The 26,157-nt window shown below is 47.6% G+C and overlaps 3 protein-coding genes across 3 annotated transcripts; all 3 read right to left on the bottom strand.

Annotated features, from left to right (window-relative positions):
• Positions 1-251: 251 nt before the first annotated feature.
• Positions 252-6,158, bottom strand: NGRN (neugrin, neurite outgrowth associated). Its single transcript, XM_065872592.1, has 3 exons — positions 5,995-6,158; positions 5,492-5,602; positions 252-864 (listed from the first exon to the last, which is right to left on the bottom strand). The coding sequence occupies exons 1-3, from the start codon at positions 6,156-6,158 to the stop codon at positions 252-254; spliced, it is 888 nt and encodes a 295-aa protein (XP_065728664.1).
• A 1,404-nt stretch (positions 6,159-7,562) lies between these two features.
• Positions 7,563-13,646, bottom strand: TTLL13 (tubulin tyrosine ligase like 13). The gene is given in 9 exon segments (XM_065871769.1): positions 7,563-7,675; positions 7,678-7,774; positions 8,274-8,505; positions 8,795-8,881; positions 9,487-9,629; positions 10,296-10,421; positions 12,177-12,295; positions 13,009-13,049; positions 13,393-13,646. Coding segments are annotated over 9 exon segments (1,212 nt in total).
• Positions 13,647-16,879: 3,233 nt separating this feature from the next.
• On the bottom strand, positions 16,880-19,431 carry GDPGP1 (GDP-D-glucose phosphorylase 1). The gene is made up of 2 exons (XM_065872335.1): positions 19,331-19,431; positions 16,880-18,232 (listed from the first exon to the last, which is right to left on the bottom strand). The coding sequence occupies exon 2, from the start codon at positions 18,221-18,223 to the stop codon at positions 17,063-17,065; it is 1,161 nt and encodes a 386-aa protein (XP_065728407.1). The 5' UTR covers positions 18,224-18,232; positions 19,331-19,431; the 3' UTR covers positions 16,880-17,062.
• Between the last annotated feature and the right edge of the window lie 6,726 nt (positions 19,432-26,157).

The raw sequence follows: 26,157 nt of genomic DNA, 5'->3' as shown, positions 1-26,157 counted from the left end.
GTCATAGGAGGAGCAGTGCTCCAGGAGGCTGGAATCTACCCAGTCACTCACCCCGCTCCCACACAGAACTACCCTGTGAAGTTCTCTGCCCTTTGTCAGATTCAAATCCAAGAAGCTCTTTCATCCCACATTCCAGGCTCATCACTACCCCCCATTCCAAGGTGGTTAATCCACACACAGAAATCCAGGCAGAACCAAATATACTTGCCCAGCTGTGTTTCTTGTGGCATTTCCACAAGCCAGGCTCCAGCTCAAATTCTGTACAGGAAGTTCCCATTGCTGTCAAAGAACTCTCGTCCCCTCTGCACAACTTTGTTGCTAAAGTTCTGGTCACCTGGCTCCCCTGCCTTCAACTCTGCCAGCTTCTTGTCACTTGGCAATCCATCACTGTCAGTTCCTCTGGTGCCTCCACAGTCACTGGTGAACTTCTGCAGCTCTCTCGGATGACCTGGGGCTGCAGCAACAGGCACAAAGCTCTTCTCCTCCTCCAGGCCCTGGATTCCTTTATTCCTTTCCTTCTGTCTCCTTGGTGTATTTGTTCTGTGAGTGTTCAATTCTGTCACTTTCAAAGCTGTGCTGTGACCATGGCCTTTGGATGAGGCTTCATCCCCTGGCATCAGCAAAGAGCCTGATACAGAATGGCTTGCAGAAAGCGGTGCTGAGGTATCCCCAGAGCCTGGGACCTGCTGGAGTGAGCGGGCAAGCCCAATTTTCTTAAGGACTTTTTGATCCTGCTTCAGTTTCTGCTCCAATGTGGGCACAAACTTGCTTTTTAAAACCCTTCGGATCACATCAGTGCTGACATCAAAGCCTTCAGCCAATCTGGGAACTGACCAGGACTCTGCAAATTCCCTGTGTAAATACCTATTAAAAAAAGAAGCAGGTTTTCAATCTGTGAAGAAGTCTCCTATCAGAACAGTTAACTGATAATACCAGTGATAAATACATGAAAAGAAGAGGGCTTGGAAAAACTGCAAACGCAGTGTTTATCTTGTGCCACTAAATGGCTGCGGTCCATTCCTGTGTGCTAACAGCGACACCCAACTACTCTTAGTCATTTCATTTCATATCAACTGAATTCCTCTCTCACTGCACGGCAGGCCCCAGTTAGATCCTGGGGATGCATGATGAGTGTCTTTCCCTTCAAAGAGCATACAGTCTGGTGGTGGAGACAGATACAGTAACATACAAAAACACTATGAGAAATATCCCAGCAGAGGATGCTGTTAGAGCACCGGGGAGGAAGAGGCAGGGACAGGCTATCACCACATTTGCGGGGTGGCCCAGGAATGGCTTCAGGAAGTCCACGCTAGAGCTGGTCTGAAAAGATGAGTTGTCATAAGCTGGCAGAGGGAAGGAGAGGAAGAAAAGGTCAAAGGTACTGATGGTAGAGTGAGCAGCAGGTGGAACACGAAGAAGCACATCACCTTTGCTGGGAACAGCTCAGTCTGTGTGACGGGGCGGCAGGAGCAGGGTCATGTCACGCTCAGGGATTCCGGAGCCCATCCCAACGCAACAGTGAACCAAGGACGGCGTTTAAGGAGCAGAATGCCATGAGCAAATTTTCATTTTGAAGCTCAATCCAGTGGTAGTGAAAGACGGCAGTCATCAGTTAGATTCCCTGAACTATAACCTGCTTAATGAATAATAACCTGTAACCTGCCTTCACTGACCAAGCTTGCTTTAATTGTTCATGCAAACTGCATACCCTCCAAGCTTCACATAGCCTAGACAATGTATCACAAGACTCCTTTAACTGCCCCCTATAGATAACACCTCTGACCATGGGTCACTCTGGTAACAGTTGCTTAAGTTGTTGTTCAGGAACATGGGGCTAGTTTTGCCCAGTTCAAACTAGTTGAGACCACTGACCATTCAGCTGGGCCTGTACAAGTGTCCAATGGGTTACCTTTCAATGTCAAGGGCCAAAAACTCCATCCTCAGATCATGCTAATGCTGCCCACCATTTTCTGAACATGCATCCCATGAAGAACCAGGTAACTCAGATACCCCTGTGCAGAGCACCAATTACTTCATCTTTTTCTAACATTTAATCACCTTTCCCGAAGCCTCAGACCACCATGCTTCTTTACCCCATAAATATCCTAAGCCTCTTTCTTCAAGGAGGCAGATTTGAGACTTGTTCTCCCATCTCCTTGCTTGGCTGCCTATGAATAAACCCTTTCTCTGCTGCAAACCTCAGGGTCTTAGCAATGACTTGCTGTGCATCAGACAAATGAACCTGGTTCAGTAACAGTAGTTTCTCAGTGCAAGACTAGAGATGGAAAGATCAGGCAAGAGGCTGTCACAGTAATCCAGACAGTCTGAACTGAGACAGTGGCAATGAGAGCCGAGAAGGAAAGAGACTTGAGGAATATTTTAGGAAGGCCAAGTGGTTACACTTGGTAAGGAACTAAATACTGGGCAAAGAAATAGGCTAAGATTCAGCATCCTTTTTTTTTTAGTTAATTAATTAATTTTTGGCTGTGCTGGGTCTTTGTTGCTGCACAGGCTTTCTTTAGTTGCGGCGAGCGAGGCCACTCCTTATTGCAGTGCGTGGGCCTCTCATTGTGCTGGCCCCTCTTGTTGCAGAGCACAGGCTCCAGGAACGTGGGCTTCAGTAGTTGTGGCATGCGGGCTCAGCAGTTGTGGCTCACAGGCTCTAGAGCACAGGCTTGATATTTGTGGCACACAGGCTTTGTTGCTCTGCGGCGTGTGGGATCCTCCCGGACCAGGGCTCGAACCTGCATCCCCTGCATTGGCAGGTGGACTCCCAACCACTGCGCCACCAGGGAAGTCCCAAGATTCAGTATCTTTAGAGTGGGTGATTGGTGGGACCATTTGGGTTTATAGCAAAAATAGGAGAATGAAATTGTTAGGGAATAATGATGAATTCTATTCTGTACATGTTGAGTTTAAGGAACCTGTGTGACAGCCAAACAGCAACATCTAGTGCACAGCTGACTATATAGGGTTCAGAAGAAAAACATGGACTGGATATGATAGATCTGGAAGTCATAAGCCAATAGCAGGAGTGGTTGAAGCCATGCAAGTGGCTGGCATTAGGCAGGGAAATATGCAGAGTGAGATAAACGACCAAGGACACAACTCTAAAAACTACAATAATTAAGATACAGGAGGAAGACGGGGAGCCCACGGAGGAAACAGAAACCAGTCCTAGAAATAGAAGTGAGTGGTAGCCTGGGTCAAGGGAGAATTTCAAGAATGCAGACAAGGTCAAATGCTGCAGAAATGTTAGTCACGCTAAAGCCTTGAGTGTCAGTTATGCCTAGCACTGAGGAAGTCACTGGTAGATGTGTGGATAATAGTTTCATTGTTGTGATGAAACAAACAAAAATGAGGGTAGGGAGCCAGGGAGCCAGCAGGGAACTAAAGGAGGAGGGAGTGTAGTATAGCCTTGACAGTTGGGTTTCCTTTTCTTTGTAACCCAAGTGACTGACTTAAGCTTTGCTTGCCAAGGTATGCACTTCAAAGATGGCTATCTCCAATAAACACACTGCCAGCCACACAACTAGATAAAAAGCCAGGCTTCCCCCCACCCCTCCATTGAGGCACGTTTGTTTTAGAGATTATGGTTGGCTTCAATAACTAACCACTTGGGCCACTTGCTTTTTTTCTTCTTGCACTTTAAATTCCTGTTAAGGAACTTCCCTGGTGGTCCAGTGGCTAAGACTCCATGCTCCCAATGCAGGGGGCCCGGGTTTGATCCCTGGTCAGGAACTAGATCCCACATGCTGCAACTAAGAGTTTGCATGCTGCAACTAAAGATCCCGCATGCCGCAACAAAGACCTGGCACAGCCAAAATAAATAAATAATTTAAAATAAAATTAAAAAAAAAATTTTTAATTCCTGTTAAATTCACCAATAAAGAGTGAGCCCTCAAAACCCTAGGCCCCCACCCTCAACCCCAATAAAAGAAGAACCCCAGGCCCTTGCACCTCTACCCATGACCTTGCTGTGTGGCCTCAGGTGTGCCATATAATTTCCAGGTCCTGTAAATAATAACCCTCCCCCTCACCCCTCATCCCCCCACCACCCCCCTCCCGACCCGGCAGTTTTCTGATGGTTATTGCTGAAGGGCATCTTGCAGTCTTAAGAACCACAAGGGCTGGCTCAGCCACAACACTGGTTATTGACAGACTGAGACCGGCACACAACATGGACCACCTTAAGTTGACAGATGTAGGTCCCTGAGAAATTAGGTAGGGATTTGACCTAGAGCACCCAGAGGACTGGTCCTAGACAAGTGAAGGACTACCACTTCCCCAGAGATGTGAACAGAGTACACGATTGAGAGTGAAGGTAAGGAGGAGACCAAGAAGCTTTAAACAGTTCTTACCTAATAGCCTGTTTTTTCTCTGAAATAAAAGGATATTTATTGATCACAAAAGGGGAGGTGACAGGTGGGAAGATGGAAAGGTTGAAAAGGCTGGTGTTCAAGATAGGAGAGGAAGCTGACAGGAGAAAGCTGCTACAGGCTCATAAAATCTTGATCAGCTCTATAAAACCCCCTTTATTCTAAGTCTCAATTCCAGAGTTATTCTGATGGGAATGGAAAAAGGAACATGACCTACAAAGGACTATTTAGCAATATTTATCAAAATGCAAGTCCATTGGCCCTTCGGTTCAGTAGCAACCCTACTTCTAGGAAAGTATGTAACACATACGTTTATGTAACTGTAAAAACTTCTGGCAGATATTTAGAGTATACAAAGTTATGCACTGGAGCAAGTGAGTGGAAACAATTCAAGTGCCCACCATAAAAGACAGGTAAAATAAACTACAGTTTACTAAGCACCTACAGAAAAGAATGAGGAGCTCTCTCTTGGGAAGTGAAAAGAGCTTCAGAATATATTAAGCGAACAAAGCAAAGTACAGAACAGCATTTATAGTATTCTACTGTTTGTGATTATAGAAGTGAAAAAAAAATTCTGTATTCATACGTGCTTGCTTCTATTTGCATAAAGAAACCTAGAAAATGACCCAAAAACCTATTAAAAATAGTATCCATAGGAAACTAGGGGGGATTAACACCTCTCAATGCGTATGCCCTGTTATACTGTTCTAATTTTGAGCCATATGTATTATCTATTCAAAACGAAAAACTTAAAATTTAAAAAAGGATCTCTTTTCTAAGATACGGATCCTCTCTTCAGAGCAACGTAACCATGGAAGCTCCATCCCTGGTCCTTAGATCAAGAACGTCATGATCTACTTACTATACACGGGTTAAATGTTGTGACGCCTGTATTACTATTTTAAAATTTCGGCAAAAAACGAACCGTGTCATAACGTTAAAAACTATTACATCTAGACGGCGGGCTCATCGACGTTTACCTTATTACTTGACTTTTCTGTTAGAAATCTTGAAAGATAAAAAGCAAAAAATACAAAAACAACGTTCTAAGTTCTAAGCCCCAGTATCCTTCACTGCTCATCACAGGAGATCCTAACTGCCAACAGTCTTACCGGATCTGCTCCATGGCTTCCCACGTCAGGGTCCTGGGCGGGGAACCTGGCGCCTCCATTTGCTTCCGAATTTTCTGGAACCGGATAGCTTTTCTCTGTCGTTTCAGGGCGCTGGGAGAGAGAACCAATGGCAGAAACCATGCGTGGAAGCCAGATGGGTGGTTTGAGAGCCCTGGGCTAAGTCAGAGCGCCCAGCCCGCTTCTCTTTGCAAGGGCAACCTGGCCATGTCTGTCAGCCTAGACCTGCTCTGAACACCGCCCCAGAAATCTAACACCAAGAACAACAGTCCATAAGCTGTTGCCGAATTCTTTAAACGCGTGATGAAATACGTCCTTGGTGAAGGGACTCGTGGTCCCAAAGGAGCTAACAGCTGCCCCTGTGCCCCTGACAACGGGTGAGAAATAAGGACCGCCGCAGGACGCCCGGCGCCAAGGGGGCGCGGCCTGGGGCGCCCAGGCCCGAGGCCCTGCTTCAGGCTGAGGGCCCGGGAAGGAGCCGGTACCTCTCCACCTCCTGCAGCTCCCGCTCCTCCGGCTCCCAGTCGGAATCGGGGTCCGGCTCACGGCCGACAGATCCCGGGATCGCCACGCCTCGGGTAGCAAACCCACAGCGAGCGACCGCGGCACGGACACCCCCGCCCAGCAAGCAGTTCAGAGAAACCGCCATGTCGACGAGAAAAAGCCCTCTCCCACCCCCGCCACAGGGTAGCTCCTGAAGCCGGGGGGGCGGGACCGGAATTGGGCGGGAAGCAGAGGGGCTGGCGCGTCTTTTCCGCTTCCGTCTGAGGGCGTGACTTCTGGGCTTGAACTGCTTTGGCACCCGCCTTCACCCGTTGTAATTACAGAGCAGGCTTCTGGTTTTCATAAGTGCAATGGTGTCCACTTGTAAACTAGCACTCCAAGTTATCATAGTCTTTTAGGTTTCTGATTATAGAGTAGTATCTGTTAATTACAGAAAATTTAGAAGAACAAAAAGAATATAAAACCCTCTGATCTTACTGTGAAATAAGCATATTGGCTATGAGCATGGACTCTAGGGCAGGACTTACTGAGTTTGAACCCTGGCTTTGCCACTCATTACCTTGTTCTTTCTTTATTCCTTCCTTCCTTCTTTGCTTTAGATGAAAATGGGATCATATAACATTTTTAAATGGCTGCCTAGTATTCTGATTCTATGATTGTACTGTTGTTTTTTAAGTCCAGTAGTTTTCAACTTTTTTTTCATTGAAAGACATGTGCACAGTCCAGTCTTGTGGGAATACCTAGGGTATTTACAGTTATACTTCACCTTCATTCACACAGACATTTGAGTGCCTACTGTGTGCCAGGTCCTCAGGATATCATGGCAAATCAGATACACACTGGCCTGCATATCGCAATGCAAGTGGTGAAGAGTGATACTATTACAGGAATAATCCTCACTCTACTCAAGTTCATTTTTATTATTAACAAATTATAATTGAGTATCAGCAACACATTACCATGTTTGTAACCCATCTTACAATTAAAACAACAGTGGGTAAACAATACTGATTTAAACAATAACCTGTTATTGAATGACTAAACTGTTTTCTCTGTTTCATAATTATAAACCTCCTTAGGTAATGGTTTCTAGAGGAGCTTTGTTGAAAATAAAAAAAAAAAAAGAACAAAGCCCATAAAGTTCCTTACATGCTAATAGGAAATAGCTATAAAATGCATAAATAGCTGTAAAATGCATTGGTAAGTAGGATACAGACAGTGTGAAAGTTATGCTATTGTCTGGGTAAAGGGAGAAAACAATTTATATAAGTACATGTATATATGTGCATTAAATGTTTGTGAAAGTATACACATGACCCAGGGAACATTGATTGGCTCCAGGGAGGAAAACTGAGTAGCTGGAGGAGGGTAGGAGAGAGACTATTCACTGTGTCTTTGGAATTTGCATAGATAATGCATCACTTATCTATGATATGTGGTGTATTATCGATGCAAAAAAATGTTTTTAATAGCTAATCAACCCCAGACTGCCTTCTCCATCTAGAGAAGGACTTTTACTCTCAGGAAAGTAATAAGGTAAGTTACACAACTAAACACACGTCAAACACCTGAGGCCCCTGGCTTCTCTTGGCTGTTGGTGGCACTGGAAAAGCCGCTCCTTGACTCGCCACTTATCCTCTTCTGTCACCTTTCTTTTGTCACGCCCTGGAGGTTGACAAGGGTCATGGTATCACAGAGAAGTGCATCCTTCACTTCTCGATCAAGGTGTGAGTCGGTGGTGAAGCTTGGAGAGTAGTTTACCTGCTGGGAGGAGTCATTATCCATCCCCTTCCTAGACCACCTAAGCAAGTCATGATTCTTGCAGGCCCAGCTGGAGGTTCTAGGAGAGACATCCCCCTCCAGTGCCCGCCCCCCGCTTCGTGGCCTCAGCCAAGGAAGCTGGATGTTCTGACTGACTTCCAAGACCACAGGACTCTGCCACAGAGATCCCTCCAGTGCATAGGCTGGTGAGAGCAAATCAGACAGCCTGACTCTATAGCGATAGTGTCCTTAAAGGCAAGGCTTACATGAGGAACTTTTGGGATCCAAAACCTGGGTTCCTACAGTGGAGGCCAGAGACCACCAAGATTGGATTTAGCAGGTCAGAAGTGCAAATGTCTTACACCTTCTGCTAGATCCTATCCACCCTAGTGCCTCTGCATCCCCCATCCTGTGTTCCACCACTTGAATACACTCCTATCCCACGTGTCCTGTTCATGGGCGGACCTTGGTTTTGCAAAGCCCGGGAGATAATCCTCACCTCCAGCAGCCAGGGCTTCCGCTTGTGGTCCAGCAAGATGTCAAAACCGAGGATCTCAAAACAGGCACATGTACCTCCACTCAGATACTGGGGAAAACAGGTTCGGTAGCTGTGGCAAAGAACAGAATGTGCCGAGATGATGGCTTTGATGATGATGTCCTCAATATCTCCCCACAGCTCTCGGGGGTCGTAGCTGTGCTCTCACAGCCAGGCGTTGAGTGTTGACAGCTTCCTATGAGGCCCAGTGCTCAAAGGAAGATCAGTGGGGCCGGGCTGCAGACGGGAAGCTCCCTAACACTAATCCTAATTCCATGCCTAGGTTCCTTGTGCTTTAAGGGGTTGCCGCCAGCTTGGAGCAGGGTTTAATTATAGGGTGGGGTTTGGGGCTGCACCTGGTGGTCAGGCACAGGACAGGGGTCTATAAGGGTTGAGCCAGCTCAACCTCCCAAGGGCCGACTCAGCTCTGCTGAGACTGTGGGGCTAAAGGGCAGAAAAAGAGGAGAAAATAGAGTAGGGCATACCTCTTACTGCCCACAGCATCATCCCGGACAAAATTCTCATTGTGTCTGTTGACGACATAGTTGGTCAGGTGCATGCAGGTGTCATCCTGGGAAGAGAGTGGCCCTGTGGTCAGGCTACTTCCATGCAGTTCTTCTCTCCAGCCATTCGTTGCCTTCTGATTACCTACCCCACCCCTGGATGGCTCATCTCCTGTCCCTCTTCACAGAGGACTGTCCTGTAAGCTCCTGGGGAAGAGGTGTGCCCTTCCTGCAGGCATGGCTTTTCTGCAGTCAGCACCCCCTCAATGCTGTCCTTCCAGCCAGGCGCCAAGGTGCTCCAGGGTTCACTCCTTGTTCATGTGTGACAAGCTAGCTGCATGACAAGCCCCTCTACCTGGTTTCTCCACAGAACCTCAGCACTTGTGGCAGTGGAAGAGAAGAGGGTGCTGCCCTGCACTCTAGTGCTGCTGGTTGGCCTCTTTTTTTTTTTTAAGGATTTTTTTTTCTAAAGAATTTTTTTTTATGTGGACCATTTTTTAAAGTCTCTATTGAATTTGTTACAATATTGCTTCTGTTTTATATTTTGGTTTTCTGGCCAGGAGGCAGGTGGGATCTTAGCTCCCCGACCAGGGATCGAATCCACACCCCCTGCATTGGAAGGCGAAGTCTTAAACACTGGACTGCCAGGTAAGTTCCCCAGCTGGCCTCTTATCAGGTTGCTGTGGCTGGGCTCCACGTAGGGCATGGTGGTAAAGCTCGCCAGGCCCTCCTCATACATGGAGATCCGAAGAGGGTCACAGGATGTGATTAGGACATACATTCGCATGTCAAACTTGAAGCCATCAATAAGGAAGGGCTGAGAGCATGCAAACCCACCAGGGAGAAGTAATAATACAGTGGTCACTCAGTATCTGCAGGAGATTGGATCCAGGACCCCCACCCCCCATGGATACCAAACTCCATGGATGCTCAAGTCCATTGTATAAAATGGTGTCAGCCCTCCATATCCACGGGTTCCACATCTGCAGATATGGAGGGAGGGCCGACTGTACTTTTGAAGTATTTACTATGTACCATAAACTGTTGTAAGCACTTCAAATACATAATAACTCATTTAATTTTCACAGTAACCAAAAAAAAATTTTTTTCACAGTAACCATATAAGGTAGTTACTGGTTTTTTGTGGGTTTTTTTTGCAGTACACGGGCCTCTCACTGTTGTGGCCTCTCCCGTTGCGGAGCACAGGCTCCAGACGCGCAGGCTCAGTGACCCGCTGCTCCACGGCATGTGGGATCTTCCCGGAGCGGGGCACGAACCCGTGTCCCCTGCATCGGCAGGCGGACTCTCAACCACTGCGCCACCAGGGAAGCCCTAACCTCCTCTTTTCAGCTAAAACTTCCCTTTTACTTCCATCCCCCTGAGACATTCTAGGTCCCAGAGCCAGAGTCTGGTGGGAACTGAGATGGCGAACCCTTTCCTCCCCCAGAATCTCAACCTGGGGAGCCAGGCTCACTCACTCTGCAGGGAGGCACCAGATGCACGGGAAGATGTTGCACTCAGTAGGATAGAGTTTCTGCGTGCGGCTGAGGTTCCGAGCCAGCAGATCTTTGTGGCAGATTTCTGTCATGCCAGGGAAGTGGTTGACTTTCTGAAACAGAGCCAGTTGGTTATACTATCGCCCAGAGTAAGGGGCAGTTCCTGGGGCCTGAACATTCCAGATAGCAGTGGAAAAGGACTGGGGAGGTCAAGGGAGAAGTCACAGTGGAGGTAAACACTGCACCTAGTCCCCAAGGGAGAAAAGGAAGGCTCCCTAAGGCAGGTGGGAAACTGCTGCTTGGCCTCTCCCCAAAACACACATACACAGCAAGGTTAGCAAATGAGGGTCGGTGAGAAGGGCTAGCCAGGACTTTGGGCATTCTAGCCACCTTATAACATCCCTCAACTACCGGGGACTAGCCCTATAGGAATAACTGGTGCAGAATAACACAAAGCAAATGAGAAAACATTTCCCCAAAGAGAAAGGAAACTAAGGAGCAGCCCCAGGGAATGCACGGCAGTGGCACTCTCAGAGGGCAAGGCATTGCCAGGGTGGCCTGCTGGAAGCCCCCGCCCCACTGCTCTGGCCCTCAGGGCTGGGAGGTTCATTGCTCTCTGCTTTTTCCCCTCATGAGCTGTGTGAACTGAGTATTTCTGAGCCTCAGTGTCCTTAACATAAGGGTATCTTTTGGGAATTGTCTGGTGGTCCAGTGGTTAGGACTTGGTGCTTTCACTGCAGGGGGCACGGGTTCGGTCCCTGGTCGGGCAACTAAGATCCCACAAGCTGTGGCCGAAGCCAAAAAAACAAAACAAAACAAAAAAAAATAAGGGTATCTTTCTGAGGATTTAATGAGGTGAGAATGTAAAAGCACTTAACAGTGTCTGACCTCAATAAATGCTGTTATTGTTACCCTCATCTCACAACTGCTCTCTGCATGCCCCTTCGTAGGGGCTTTTTGAGCGCTTCTAGCAGTCTCTCGCTCTCGCTCTCACTCTTGCTCTCGCTCTTCTCCCATAATTCGTGGGATAGTCTCAGCTCCCTGCTTGCCTTCTCTCAAAATAAGCCTACAGACACTTTTTTTTGCTAACCACCACAAAGACCCAATTAGAGGATAACAAAAATACCATGAAGAAGTAATATCTGGGGCTTCTGCCTGCCAGTGCAGGGGACACGGGTTCAAGCCCTGGTTGGGGAAGATCCCACATGTGGCGGAGCAACTAAGCCCGTGTGCCACAACTACTGAGCCTGCGCTCTAGAGCCCATGCTCCACAGCAAGAGAAGCCACCGCAATGAGAAGCCCGTGCAACCGCAATGTAAAGTAGTCCCCCCAGCCCCACTCCCTCCAAGGGGCAAAGAAACAGAGACCCAGTGCAGCCAAAAATAAATTAATAAATTAATTTAGAAAAGAAAAAGAAGTAATATCTTCTTGTGGACCCTGGTCTATCTTTCCTGACTTTCTTGCTGCCATGCAGGACCCCACACTGACTCTTAATGGATGTGGAGTGCTAGGCTAAGCTGCTTAGAAGGCTGGATCATTCAGCTGGCTCTACTGTTGGCTCTGAAGCTCCCAGTCTTCCCCCTAAGATAGGCTCACCTGCCCTGAAGGGACCATCTGAGTTTGCTTCCAGGCAAGCAGCATATATTGAGATAGGATGTGGCCAGCAGACACTTCGTTCAGATAACAGAAGCTCCAGAGACCCAAGAGGAGAATATTTCCATTGGTGCAGAAGCCCCTGGCCATGGCCTTTCCTGCTCTGCATAGGGGTATAGCCACCAAGAGTGGCAGCCTCGGGTGCCTGGGTGCAAGGGTAGGAGTAGTCATTCTGGGGCATAGTTCCTTTAGGATCTTGGGTCTGGAGGTTGTACCTGAAACCTCTTCATGTCCATGATGTGTTCCAGTGAGACAGAGCAGTCTGTCCAGTACACAGTCCACTCTTTGTCCTCCCCCACCTCCTTCAGGCCACACATTTGGGCTGCCCGACGCACTGTGGAGAGAGGGAGGTCAGTGGAGCCAGCCTGGGCACTGGCAGCTGGGTTGGGTAAGGAACAGACCTGACCAGAGAGTGGGATGAAGAAGGAGGTAGTTCTTACCTCAGCTCTGCTTACCTCAGTTTAGTTACCATTGTGACAACTTCAAGTTCATGAGGCTGTCAGGGTCCTTCCAAAATTTGACAGAAAACTATAGACTGGATCTCTGTTCCTGTCAGTCCTCTCAATTAGGATGGTTTCTGGCCTGCAGAGCTGACCCTCGGAAGGGGTCACACTGGCGCCTCATACTTTGGGGCACCCGTAGATGCCAGTGGGGATGAGGGGAGGAAGAAATGACTAACCTAGCTGGTGATTTTTCTTTTTTCTTAATTGCTGAAGCCACCTCAAAAGTTACCTTGAAAAAACAGTTTTAACCTGGTCTCATCTCATCTCTGGTAAAATCTGGGGCAGGGTTGGGGGAGGGATGGTGATTTTTGTCATTTTTTTTCTTGTTAGCTAACTGGAGATTCCTACTCTACTGCTGAGACTAACTGGAACAGTGACGTGTCAGCTACTGGTAGCTGAGCCAGGAGGCTCAGTACAGGTTATAGGCCAGCCTAACAAGATCCAGGGGCTGGGAGCAGATTGAGGGGACCACCTCCAGAGTGAAAGCCGCAGCCCTAAATGTCCTCTCATGCCCAGTGGTGTGAGTGACGAGCTGGGTGCTTACCACTCTCGTACTTGCAGTTGGTCAGATTGATGGCCAGGGGTCTGGAATGGAGGAATAGCAGAAATCAGGCAGAAGGAGAGAAGGACCCTGGGCTGCCAGGCACCCAGAAGAAGAGACACCCAACAGATTAACAGTGCAATTCATTTTCTCTAGAAGCCACTTAAAGGAAAGACCAGGATGATATAAACGTGCTGAAATTCTAAACTAAGCCAGCCCAAGTGATTCTGAATTTTGTTTTTATTGTACAAAAAGGCTAATGACCTCCTGTATTTCCTGTTCTCTTTCCTAGGCTAAAGGGAAGACTTTGGATCCCAGCCCGACTGCTGAAGGGCAGAGGGTTACTCTCTGGAGCTGGGCAAGTGAGGGGGTCTAGGGAACGTTTACCTGTGTTTCCACCTTCTCTTTCTCCTCCCAACTTCTAATTCATCTGGGTCAGCTGGGGTTATGATTTTCTTTGGTATTTTCTTGGCTACAATGGATAAAGGAACTCCATTCCTAAATGCATTAGTCAGCTTTGAGAGTGCCTGCTGAGAAGGGTTAGAAGGGATGGTAGCTTCCCCTTTAACACACTCCTCGGATTCCTCTTCTTCACCATAGTTTTCCTCTGATTCGCTGGTCTTACAGGTACTTGGCTCCATCCTCTTAGATTCTGAGGAGAGAGGGGTGGGAGTGAAATGTATATGACTTCCCTCCAGGCCCAGGAAGGACGGCAGGAATCCACCCAAGGACCTTCATGGTGTTGTAAGGGAATGTTGCTGCTCCATCAGAACAGAGCAGTCCCACTACAGCATGGGATGTTTCCAAATAGGTAATGGGGTCCGTGGAATGCCTATGAGATGTTAGATTCGCTGACAAGCCCCAATTATCCAAGATCACTCCATACAATACTCTGGGGTGCATGCAGGAGCTGAACTGAGCTGGCAGGGACCATGACCATAGCTTTTCTGTTCTTGAATGTAATGGGGGATGGCTGGCTGTGCTGGGGGGACCTTCACTTTGAAAAATAGAGCTGAAGACCAAAGGTCGCCTAGGCCAGCCTTTTCCCTGTCCCATGATTCAGTTTCTCCATACAGACACACTGTGGCCAGGCACCAAGACCCCCTGGGCTCTGACAGCGGAGGGGAAGCCTCCGGCGGACAATGCCCATCGCAGGTTCCGGGAGCGGAGGGGCTGCCGGGTCCGCCCCTATCGGCCTGGTGCTGGACTCAGCTGGTCGCTCACGACCGCCCTTCGGCCGGCTCTCGCTCCTTCCCGGGCGTTGCTGGGCCTCCGGTACCGCCTCCTTGTTCCACGGGAATGGCTATCCCCGGCGATCGCGAGGGGTGCCCGCTCCCCCCCTACACCCGGGGTTCACACCTATCTTGGATATCCCGGCGGCGCCGCCTTAAGCAAGCAGGCTGCCGCCGCCGCCGTCGCCGTCGCCATGGACACGAGGGCGGCCCCCATTGGAGAAGCGTTCTGGGGGCGGGGCCTTTCCGAGAACCACACCCACTTTGGCGCCAGCAGAGGCCATATTGGACGGGTGCCTGAGACGTTTGCCCCTGGGCTGCCGTAGGAAGCGCAATCGAGCGCCTGGCACTGGAGGGCGGATTCTTGCGGCAACTGACCCGATGCGTGATAGGACTTTTAGTCCTTCCGCTTTCACGCCAGTTCGCACGAGCCCTACCCCCTTTCCTGACCCTTTCCTGAATCCGCGGGCCAAGCTCCCGGAATTTGGCCAACGCAGTGTTCGGGACGAGAAGCCCCAATTATCCAAGTAATTAGTAACCATTAGTAACCATGTCTAGAGCAGTCCCAGCACTTGGGAGGGACGGCCGTGATTATCACACGTGCCCTGGAGGTGCTCATCAGACTGCTCCTTTACTCTCGCCATCTTTTCGTGATGTCCAACCGCTTTACCTCTGATTGCCACCTCCACCAAACTCCGCCCAATTTGTCACTTTAAGATTATCCCATGTGCCTAAATCTAAAGGACACTTAAAAAATTTCGCTCCTCTAAAAAGACATGTACATTTTCCGATTCATAGATTTCTTGACCTCCCTTCAGTGTATGACACTCTATTACCCCCTCCTTGAAATGCTTTGGAGTCCCTTGCCTTTCAGGACGCACATTTTTCTCACTCTTTCTGACTCCACTTCTCACCCCACACTGACTCTTAATGGATGTGGAGTGCTAGGTTAAGCTGCTTAGAAGGCTGGATCATTCAGCTGGCTCTACTGTTGGCTCTGAAGCTCCCAGTCTTCCCCCTAAGATAGGCTCACCTGCCCTGGAGGGACCAGCTGAGCTTGCTTCCAGGCAAGCAGCATATATTGAGATAGGATGTGGCCAGCAGACACTTCGTTCAGATAACAGAAGCTCCAGAGACCCAAGAGGAGAATATTTCCATTGGTGCAGAAGCCCCTGGCCATGGGGCTTCTGCACCAATGGAAATATTTAACGTTCCAGGCACATATTTAACAGATATTTAACGTTCCAGGCACTGTTCTAGTACCTGAACCATCATTTCTTGCCTGAATTGCCACCATTAAGCAGCCTCTTAATTGGATTCCCTTATTCTATTTTTCCTTCCTTCATCCATCCATCCATCCGCTGCAGCTTAAGTATTCGCCCTAAAATGCCTATTTGTTACTCCCCAATTTAAAACTCTTCAAGGTTTCCCATTAGATCAAGTCCAAAACCCCTTAGTACAAAAGACCTTCCATCAAAAAATAAAACAAAAAGCAAGCAAAGCGGTGGAGAGGCCCTGAGCTGGACTGTCCCTTCTTACTTACCTACTGTGCTCAAAGCCCAGGGCTCTGGATACAAAGGGTCTCCTAAGTGTTCCATATTCAAGCTCAGAAAAGCTTCCATAAATCCCCTTCTGGACGATTCACAAAGTATTCATGGCTAAGAAGTACCACCACAAAGAAAACCTATTTGACTTTTACTTTTTGTGGAAAAACTTATTTGGGGCCAGAGAAGGCTTTCCTCTGAACATTAATCCTAAGGAAAAACTGGGGAAATCCTGGTATTTGGACTCATCACCTTCGACACACAAAGTCCACTTAACTCTAATGGTCATCTGCACTCCCTTCAGAGAGTGAGCGAGCAAAATAAAGTGATGTTATTGGAGCCCATATTTGCAAAGGCTTGCACAAAGAGGCATTAGGGTGAAATTACTGCAGTGTGCCCAAAACACGAGGGTGACCAAAAACCGTTTATAGGAATTTAAATGTTAAACTGATTTTCTTATGAAATGAATATTCTGAATATCCATGATATTCATCAGAAATGATGCATATTCTGCTTCATCTCAATGAGACTTTATTAACGTGGCAGTCACACGTGCACAGCCCCAGCTCAGCTTCAAGTGTCTGATTGCCTGTGTTGCAGTCCTGACTCCACTACTTTTGAGCCATCTGACCTTGGATAAATTACTAAACCTCTGTCAGCCTCCATATCTTCGTCTGTTAAAAAGGGGTATTAAGAGGACCTGCAACTTTCAAGTTGTGAGGACACCTTGTTTTCACATGAAATGATGTATGTGAAGAACACTCAGCTCAGCTTTGGGGCTGAAGGAAAATTCAAGGTGGCCAGGTAGGCGAAGAATGTGCTATAAATAGGGCATATGGATGGAGGGGACATGTGTAGGGACAGGATGAAGAAATACAACTCAGTGGTGGGCAAAGGGAGAACAGGCAGAGAGGCAAGGACAGAGGAAGTGATAAACTATCACTTTGCTAAGATTTAATAAGACAGGAAGAGAAAAGTTGGCATATACAAGTCAGGAGTGTGTTAACTCTTGCACACACTCCCTTCTTAACAATAGGCTTGACATTCCTGGGGCTTATCTAAGAAGAAAGGTGAAAAGCAGCAGATACATCCATGAGGGCTCATTCATTCGATTTACTCCAAGGTATCCTCCTCCTTAAAGAGACCACTTACCAGTTCTTTATCCCTCCCCTTAGGCTGAGACAGGTGAGAAGGCATTCATGAAAGTGCCCACACGATCATGATGGACAGCTTTCCGGAAAGAGACTTAGATCTGTTACAAAATAAATACTTCTGGAAGGATTACTGCTCCTCCTTGGCTATCAAGGCCACCAGTGCTGCCTGCACCTCTCCCGCCTGGGCTGGGGGCAGCAGACAGTCTCGGATGACAGCCAGAGCCGCCGCCTCTGTCAGGCTGCTGAAGTCCTGGGACGTTTTGACAGGGAGGTGCCCGGCCAGCTCACAGAGGGCAACATTGAAGGCCTCGCCTTCCTTTATCCCAAAGCTGGACTTCCGGGCCCAAAGAATTACTCGGACCCCCGTGAGGGCTGAGGAAGATGATGTCTTTCCAGGTGGAGCCCCCCGGGTCACAAACAAGTTATGTGCAATCTCGTGGTCAGCCAGATAGTCAGTGGCCCGACATACCCTGCTTATCAAGGCTTCCAAGTCGGGCCCTGGCCCGCTTGTGTAAAAGAGGAAGCCAGGAGCTGGGAGGTCCTGGAGCAGATGCAGATGGCCCCCAGGATCCAGGGGTTTGCTTGGGGCCCCCTCCACGGGCAGTCTGTGGGCCAAGTAATAGCCATGCAGGTGGAGGTGGTTCACTGAGGCCAGGCCACCCAGGCTGTTGAAGCCGACTCGGAAGCCTGGGTGTGAGCTCAGCAGCACAGCTTCAACCCCGGCCTGCAGTGCCCCTGGCAGCAGGCGCTGGGGGAGCCCTCGGGTGGGCTCGGGCACCAGCAGCACGTGGCCCCACTCCAAGGGGCTGACATTGATCACCACGAGGATGTCGTCTTGCTGGAGAGCAGCACTAGGGAGATCGGGCTCCCGGTGCAAGCGGAAGAGGACTTCTCCTGGCCGGATCTGGTTGAAGTTAAACTGTTCAGGGTCAAACGCCTGCCTCACGCTCCTGATGTTCTGGGGGCTCCTTCTTTGCACACCTCGCTCCACATTCAGCTGAGCAACAAAACCCACAGCACCAGGAAGGGTTTGGGTCTGCAGCTCCCCCAGACAGTAGCGGAACAGCCCCAGCTCCATCCGCTGCCTCCAGGCCAAGCAGAGGGCAGAGTCAAAGCGAGACAGTGGCAGTGTGTCCGGAAGGCTGGGTCCGCTCCTTGGCCACTGAATCCCTTCTGGCACAAGTTCCTTCTGCCCATAGACAAAGTCAGGAATGCCGTGCCCTCCCCAGTCCTCACTGTTTGGAGGTAGCAAATAGGAAGTTTCATTTGAACCATGTGGAATAGCCATGGGGCTGACCTGAAACAATCATAAGGTGAAAAATACATGATGCTATCCCATTTCCAAAGATTTTATTTATTATTATTTATTTATTTATTTGGCCATGCCACGCAGCTGGCGGGATATCAGTTCCCTGACCAGGGGCTGAACCTGGGCCACGGTAGTGAAAGCCCCAAATTCTAACCACTAGGCCACCAGGGAACTCTCCTATTTTTATTTTCAAATAACCTTTACTTTTTGCTCTGATTACAAAAGTAATATATGCCTCTGGTAAAATATTCTGAAAACACAGAAATCACTCATAATTATCACCCACAGATTAGCATACATTTTTACTGAATTAAAAATATAAATCAAATTCTTTCTCTTTCTAAAAATTATATATATTGAGTAAACTTTCTTAATGGATTAAAAAAATAAAGATAAATTACAACCCTTATTCCAGTGCCCAGGGAAAAATCACAATTTACATTTAGCCTCATTTTCATATGTAGGTGGATCTTGACTTTTTTTTTTTGCCTGTGCCATGTGGCATCTGGGATCTTAGTTCCCCAACTAGGGATCAAACCTGTGTCCCCTGCATTGGGAGTGCGGAGTCTTAACCACTGGACCACAGGGAAGTCCCGGATCTTAATTTTTTAACAAATCTTTAACTGCTGTACATTTAGGTTGCTGCCAATTTCATACCATTATATACAATGTTGTGATGAACATCCTGTGTATCTATCTTTGCAGATGTTTTTATTTTCCTTTAAAATAAAATCTTTGTAGACCACTGGTCAGAGTAGGCTCATGGCTCAGGCTTTTGATAGGGTGTCAAACTGCCCTCCAGAAAACTGCACCAGTGTTCCAGTGCATGAGAATGGCCAAGGTTTCAAAGCTGACCACTCCTTCATGGGAACAGCTTTTCCACTGTTGTGTAGTGATTCCAAATGGCCATACATAGAACCATTTGGGTGAGGATGGCCCATCATAAGTGCCCTAGGCCAATCCTTTAAGGCAGAAATATAGGTGCCTGTCTTCATCTCCCACTGGGCCCCTGGAGCCCTGTGGACCCAGAAGTGTCAGGGAGATGACCTGCTGTTGGCCCAGATGGGACTTCAGAATGAAGCTTACCTCAGTAGAGTTGCCTCAGTACAAGTTTGGGTACTCTCAGCTCTGCTGGTCCAGAAACTTCATATTAGTAAAACAGAAAAAACAAAGAACATACAAAAAAACATATTAAAAGTCAAGTTGAGTTTAATGAGTATAGAGTTTCAGTTTTGTAAGATGAAAAAGTTCTAGAGACTGGCGGCACAACAATGGGAATATACTTAACACTACTGAATTGCATACTTAGAAATGGTTAAGGTGGTAAATCTTATGCGTTTTTTACCACAATAAAAAAATTTTTTTTAAACTCGAGCTAAGCATAATATTGACAATAAAACATAAAATCTTTAATTATTGTATTGAAAGTGAGTCTAAGACATTTCTCCAAAGATACACAAATGTCCAACAAGCACATGAAAAGATGATCAACATCACTAATTAGGGAAATGCAAATCAAAATCACAGTAAGATACCACTTTACATCCTTTAGGATGGCTACTATCAAAAACAGAAAATAACATGTGTTGGCAAGGATATGGAGAAATTGGAACCCTTGTGCACTGCTGGTGGGAAAGTAAAGTGATGCAGCTGCTATGGAAAACAGTACAGCAGCTCCTCAACAAATTAAAAATAGAATTACTATATGATCCAGCAATCCCACTTCGGGGTATATATCCAAAAGAACCAAAAGCAGGGTCTCAAAAAGAGATATCTGTACACCCACTTTCATAGCAGCATTATTCACAATAGCCAAAAGGTGGAAGCAACTTAAGTATCCATCGACAGACAAATGGATAAACAAGATGCAGTATATACAGGCAACTGAATGTTTTTCAGCCTTAAAAAGCACGAAATGCTGACATGTGTTATAACACGGATGGACCTTCAGGACATTATGCTAAGTGAAATAAGCCAGTCACCAAAGGACAAATATTGTATGAGTCCACTTATATAAGGGACCTAAAGTGCTCAAATTCATAGAGACAGAAAGTAGAATAGTGGTTCCCAAGGGCTGGCGGGAGGAGAAAATGAGGAATTGTTTGTTGTTTAATGGGCACAGAGTTTCAGTTTTGCAAGAAGGAAAGAGGTCTGGAGATTGGCTACCAAACAATGTGAATATATTTAACACTACTGAACTATACACTCAGAAATGGTTAAGGTGTTAAATTTTATGCTACGTGTTGTTTTTTTTTTAACTTTTGAAGACTGCCATATTTTTTAAAAATAAATAAATAAATTTATTTATTTCTATTTGGCTGCGTTGGGTCTTTGTTGGTGCGCACGGGCTTTCTCTAGTTGCGGTGGGCAGGGGCTACTCTTCGTTGTGGTGCACGGGCTTCTCACTGCAATGGCTTCTCTTGTTGACGAGCAAGGACTCTAGGCGAGCGGGCTTCAGTAGTTGTGGCTCACGGGCTCTAGATCACAGGCTCAGTAGTTGTGGCGCATGGGCTTAGTTGCTCCGCGGCATGTGGGATCTTCCCAGACCAGGGCTCAAACCCGTGTCTCCTGCATTGGCAGGCGGATTCTTAACCACTGCGCCACCAGGGAAGTCCCTATGCTACGTGTTTTTTATTTTTATTTTTTTAAAGCTTAGTGGTATTTTTATGGAGGAATTTAAAAAAATTAATTAATTTATTTATTTTTGGCTGTGTTGGGTCTTCGTTTTCTGTGCGAGGGCTTTCTCTAGTTGTGGCCAGTGGGGGCCACTCTTCATCGAGGTGTGCGGGCCTCACTGTCGCAGCCTCTCTTGTTGCAGAGCACAGGCTCTAGATGCGCAGGCTCAGGAGTTGTGGCTCATGGGCCTAGTTGCTCTGCAGCATGTGGAATCTTCCCACACCAGGGCTCGAACCCATGTCCCCTGCATTGGCAGTCAGATTCTAAACCACTGCGCCACCAGGGAAGCCCTGCTACATGTTTGTTTTGTTTTGTTTTTTTTCTGCGGTACGCGGGCCTCTCACTGTTGTGGCCTCTCCTGTTGTGGAGCACAGGCTCCGGACGCGCAGGCTCAGCGGCCATGGCTCACAGGCCCAGCCACTCCGTGGCATGCGGGATCCTCCCGGACCAGGGCACGAACCTGTGTCCCCTGTGGACCGGGGCACGAACCCGTGTCCCCTGCATCGGCAGGCGGACTCTCAACCACTGTGCCACCAGGGAAGCCCCTGCTACATGTTTTTTAATTACAACTTTTAAAATATCAAGACGGTAAATTTCATGTTATGTATTATTATTATTTTTTTTTTTGTGGTACGCAGGCCTCTCACTGTTGTGGCCTCTCCCATTGCGGAGCACAGGCTCCAGATGCACAGGCTCAGCAGCCATGGCTCACGGGCTCAGCCGCTCCGCAGCATGTGGGATCCTCCCGGACCGGGGCACGAACCTGTGTCCCCTGCATCGGCAGGCAGACTCTCAACCACTGCGCCACCAGGGAAGCCCCATGTTATGTATATTTTACCACAACTTGAAAAAATTTAAGTGAGTCTCAAAATAGATTTAAGAAATCCAACCATTTGATGAGCTAAACCTAAGTATTCACTTACTCTCTCATTCACTCATTCATTCATTCATTCATTCATTCAGAATCAATGCCTACGTCATCCCCACTGTTGATACCCTGGGGCCACCTCTTCTGTGCACCCTGCTCCACGTTCAGCTGAGCCACAAAACCCAAGTAGTTATGAAGTAACTGCTGTGTATGAGGCAATGGGGAAATGGTACAAATAAAGAGAACAAAGTCCACACATACCCTTATGGAGCTTACATCCCGGGGTGGAATCAGATGATAAGCAAAAGGAAAATATTAACTACCCGTGGTGATAGCATTTTGTGGGAAATAAACAAATGATACAACAGAGGGTGACTAAGGGGTGGGATCAGGGCATCCCACTTCTACAAGAGGGTGGGGCAGGGCCCTCTGAAATGACAGCTGAACTAAGACAGGAAGGATGAGAAGAGGCCTACAATGAAGAGCTGAGGAAAGTGTACTCTAAGCAAAGGAAACTGTAAGTCCAAGGCCATAAGTCTCGCAGGGCAGGTGGGTGGCCTGTTCAAGGAACAGAAAGGAGGTAGTGTTACTGAGGTATGGCCGAACAAGGGACAGGGCCCCCCCAATGAGGCTGGAGAGGAAGGCAGGGGCCAGATTAGCTGCAGGGCCTTATGCATCATGGTCAGGAACTTGGATTTTATTCTAAACGGAGTAAGAAATCACTGGCTCTAAGTATAAGGATTGTCTGGTATTTTATAAACTTTTTTCTAACTGTTGTGTGGAAAATAGATTGTAGGGGAGCAAAGGGGAAGCAGAGATCACTTTGGAGGCCACTCTGGTGGCCAGGTGAGCAGTGAGGGCGACTGGACAACACAGATGGCAACAGAGACAAAGGAGCTGGGGATATGGGTCATGTTTTGAAGGCTGAACCAACAGGGCCTGCTGACAGGCTGACTATGGGGACTGACAGAAAAGGAAGAGCTGGGAGTGACTCGGCATCAGGAACTAGGCACTGCAGTGGCATTTACAGAGATGGAGATGCTGCGGAGGTGCGGTGAGAATAGGTTGACTAGAGGAAGGGAGAGACCAAGAGTTCAGTTTTGATTATTGACCCAGAGAGGCAGCCTGGGCATCTAAGAAAAGTGGTGTAGGCAGTAGGACAGTCAAACCTGGAGGTTAAGGGTAAGGTCTGGGCTAGATACAAATTTGGAGTAACATTAAAAGCCAGGGGCTAGGACCAAGGACCTAGGGCCAAGATGATACCAAAAGGCTAAAAATATGAGTAAAGACATATCAGTCAATAGAATCAATAGAAGGTGGGTATGGGGCTTCCCTGATGGCGCACTGGTTGAGGGTCCGCCTGCCGATGCAGGGGACACGGGTTCGTGCCCCGGTCCGGGAAGATCGCACATGCCGCGGAGCGGCTGGGCCCGTGAGCCATGGCCGCTGAGCCTGTGCGTCAGGAGTCTGTGCTCCGCAGCAGGAGAGGCCACAGCAGTGAGAGGCCCGCGTACCGCAAAAAGAAAAAAAAAAAAAAGAAAGTGGGTATGGTTGTATTTATATTCAAGTGAACTAGGAGGCAAAAACAATACCTAGGAATAAAGAGGAATACTTGAAAGTGACAAATCATAGTGACCACACAACAGGACTGAACCTACATAGGAAAACCAGGAGAAAGGGCACACTGTTCGCATGTCTATGTTGTGCGAGGCATGGGTTGGGGGCTTTCCAAGTGCACTCAGGTGACCCTCACAACAAGCCTGTGTAGTCAGTATCATCCTGGCAGGAAGGTGAGAGATGTGGTTTTGGAGGCTGACAAGGTGTTTGAATTCTGGCTCTTCCATTCACTAGGGATGTAACCTTGAGCCCCTAGAACAAAGTCCATTTCCTCAGCATGGCCTCCGGGCTCTCAAGGCTTAGCGGTGCCTCCCCCTCTTAACCTCCTCCCAGACCACTCTTCCCCCGGCCCACTCTGCTGCTCACTCTTCCGAAACTTGCTCCTGCTCAGGGCCTTGGTGATTTATGTTCTCTCAGCCTAAAATACCCCCCTCCGAGGTATTCTTCACATGCCTGGCTCATTGAGGTCTCAAACATCAAACAACAAATATCACCGCGTCAGACAAACCCTGTGTGGCCATCCTATGCAATGTCTCAAGGAAAAGAGGAAGAGGGAAATAATATTACAAGCAGGGAATGAAATGTCTTAGAAAACAAAAAAAAGTTAGAATTCACAAATCCAAGGGCGGGTACTTTAATAAAAAAATGATCAATGAACAAACCTTTGAAAGACCCAACCAAGAAACAAAATAATTGTTTTGTTTAAAAATAGCACTACGAGTTATTTTTAAATCAGCCACTCAGTTTTATCACTGTGTCAAGGGTTGATCGGGCACAGGAAGGACAATATGCTAACCAGACTTACCAGGGACTGCTGGATGACTCAGAATAACTATTTAATAATTTATGGACTTCCCTGGTGGCACAGTGGTTAAGAATCCACCTGCCAATGCAGGGGACATGGGTTTGAGCCCTGGTCCGGGAACATCCCACATGCCGTGGAGCAACGAAGCCTGTGCACCACAACTACTGAGCCTGCACTCTAGAGCCCATGAGCCACAATTACTGAGGCCCACACGCCTAGAGCCCGAGCTCCACAACAAGAGAAGCCACCACAATGAGAAGCCCATGCACTGCAACGAAGACCCAAGGCAACCAAAAATAAATAAATTTGTATAAAAAAAAATTATACCTCATTAAAGCTGAAAACAAACAACAATAAAAGATAATTAACCTCGGAGCATGCCTCCTCAGCTTCTGGAAGTTCCATGACTGGCAGCGAACGCTGGTGCGAGAGCAGCCTACCAGGGAGAGAATCTGCAGCGACATATATACATGGAAGCCACCTGCCATGTGGAAGGTACCTTATGGAAAGACTCAAATGGCAAAGAACTGATTGAGACTTCCAGCCAACAAGCAGTGAGGAAGTGACCTGCTCAGTCCACCAGCTTGTGAGGAACTGGTTCCTGCCAACAACAGGCTAGCAGAGAAACGTGGCTGTGAATGGAGGGAAGGAAATGCTGTCAAAGCTTCAGAACTGGAAGCTTCAGACATGGATCAGAGAGTACCTTCAAGATGGTGGAGGAGTAAGACATGGAGAACACCTTCATCCCCACAAATAAATCAAAAGTACATCTACATGTGGAACAACTCCTACAGAACACCTACTGAATGCTGGCAGAAGACCTCAGACTTCCCAAAAGGCAAAAAACTCCCCACGTACCTGGCCATGTGGCAGAAAGGGTCTTGGTGCTCCGGCCGGCTACCAGACTGGAGCCTCTGAGGTGGGAGAGCTGAGTTCGGGACACTAGACCACCAGAGACCTCCTGGCCCCATGTAATATCAATCGGCGGGAGCTCTCCCAGAGAACTTCATCTCAACACTAACACCCAGATCCACTGAACGACTAGCAAGCTCCAGTGCTGGACACCCCATGCCAAACAACTAGCAAGACAGGAACACAACCCCACCCATTAGCAGAGAGGCTGCCTAAAATCATACTAAGTTCACAGACACCCCAAAACACAACACTGGACATGGTCCTGCTCACCAGAAGGACAAGATCCAACCTCATCCACCAGTCCCCTCCACCAGGAAGCCTACACAACCCACTGAACCAACCTTACCCACTGGGGGCAGACACCAAAAACAACAGGAACTACGAACATGCAACCTGCAAAAAGGAGACCCCAAACACAGTAAGTTAAGCAAAATGAGAAGACAGAGAAATATGCAGCAGACGAAGGAGCAAGGTAAAAACCCACCAGACCAAACAAATGAAGAGGAAATAGGCAATTTACCTGAAAAAGAATTCAGAGTCATGACAGTAAAGATGATCCAAAATCTTGGAAATACAATGGAGAAAATACAAGAAACATTTAACAAGGACCTAGAAGAACTAAAGAGCAAACAAACAATGATGAACAACACAAAAAATGAAATAAAAAATTCTCTAGAAGGAATCAATAGCAGAATAACTGAGGCAGAAGAACGGATAAGTGACCTGGAAGATAAAATAGTGGAAATAACTACCACAGAGCAGAATAAAGAAAAAAGAATGAAAAGAATTGAGGACAGTCTCAGAGACCTCTGGGACAACATTAAACGCACCAACGTTAGAATTATAGGGGTCCCAGAAGAAGAAGAGAAAAAGAAAGGGTCTGAGAAAATATTTGAAGAGATTATAGTTGAAAACGTCCCCAATATGGGAAAGGAAAGAGTCAATCAAGTCCAGGAAGCACAGAGAGTCCCATACAGGATAAATCCAAGGAGAAACATGCCAAGACACATATTAATCAAACTATCAAAAATT

Source organism: Phocoena phocoena, chromosome 2 (assembly GCF_963924675.1).
Source record: "Phocoena phocoena chromosome 2, mPhoPho1.1, whole genome shotgun sequence".
NCBI classification, from domain to species: domain Eukaryota; kingdom Metazoa; phylum Chordata; class Mammalia; order Artiodactyla; family Phocoenidae; genus Phocoena; species Phocoena phocoena.
The sequence above is the reverse complement of the archived record's forward strand: the minus strand, read 5'-3'. Positions and strand labels throughout refer to the sequence as shown.

Coding starts and splice junctions, on each gene's coding strand:
- NGRN (XM_065872592.1), bottom strand. CDS start 6,158: ATGGCGGTTTCTCTGAACTGCTTGCTGGGCGGGGGTGTCCGTGCCGCG. Junction 5,603..5,994: donor GAGCTGCAGGAGGTGGAGAG/GTACCGGCTCCT, acceptor TCTCTCTCCCAG/CGCCCTGAAACGACAGAGAA. Junction 865..5,491: donor GAAGCCATGGAGCAGATCCG/GTAAGACTGTTG, acceptor TTTTTTTAATAG/GTATTTACACAGGGAATTTG.
- GDPGP1 (XM_065872335.1), bottom strand. CDS start 18,223: ATGGCTATTCCACATGGTTCAAATGAAACTTCCTATTTGCTACCTCCA.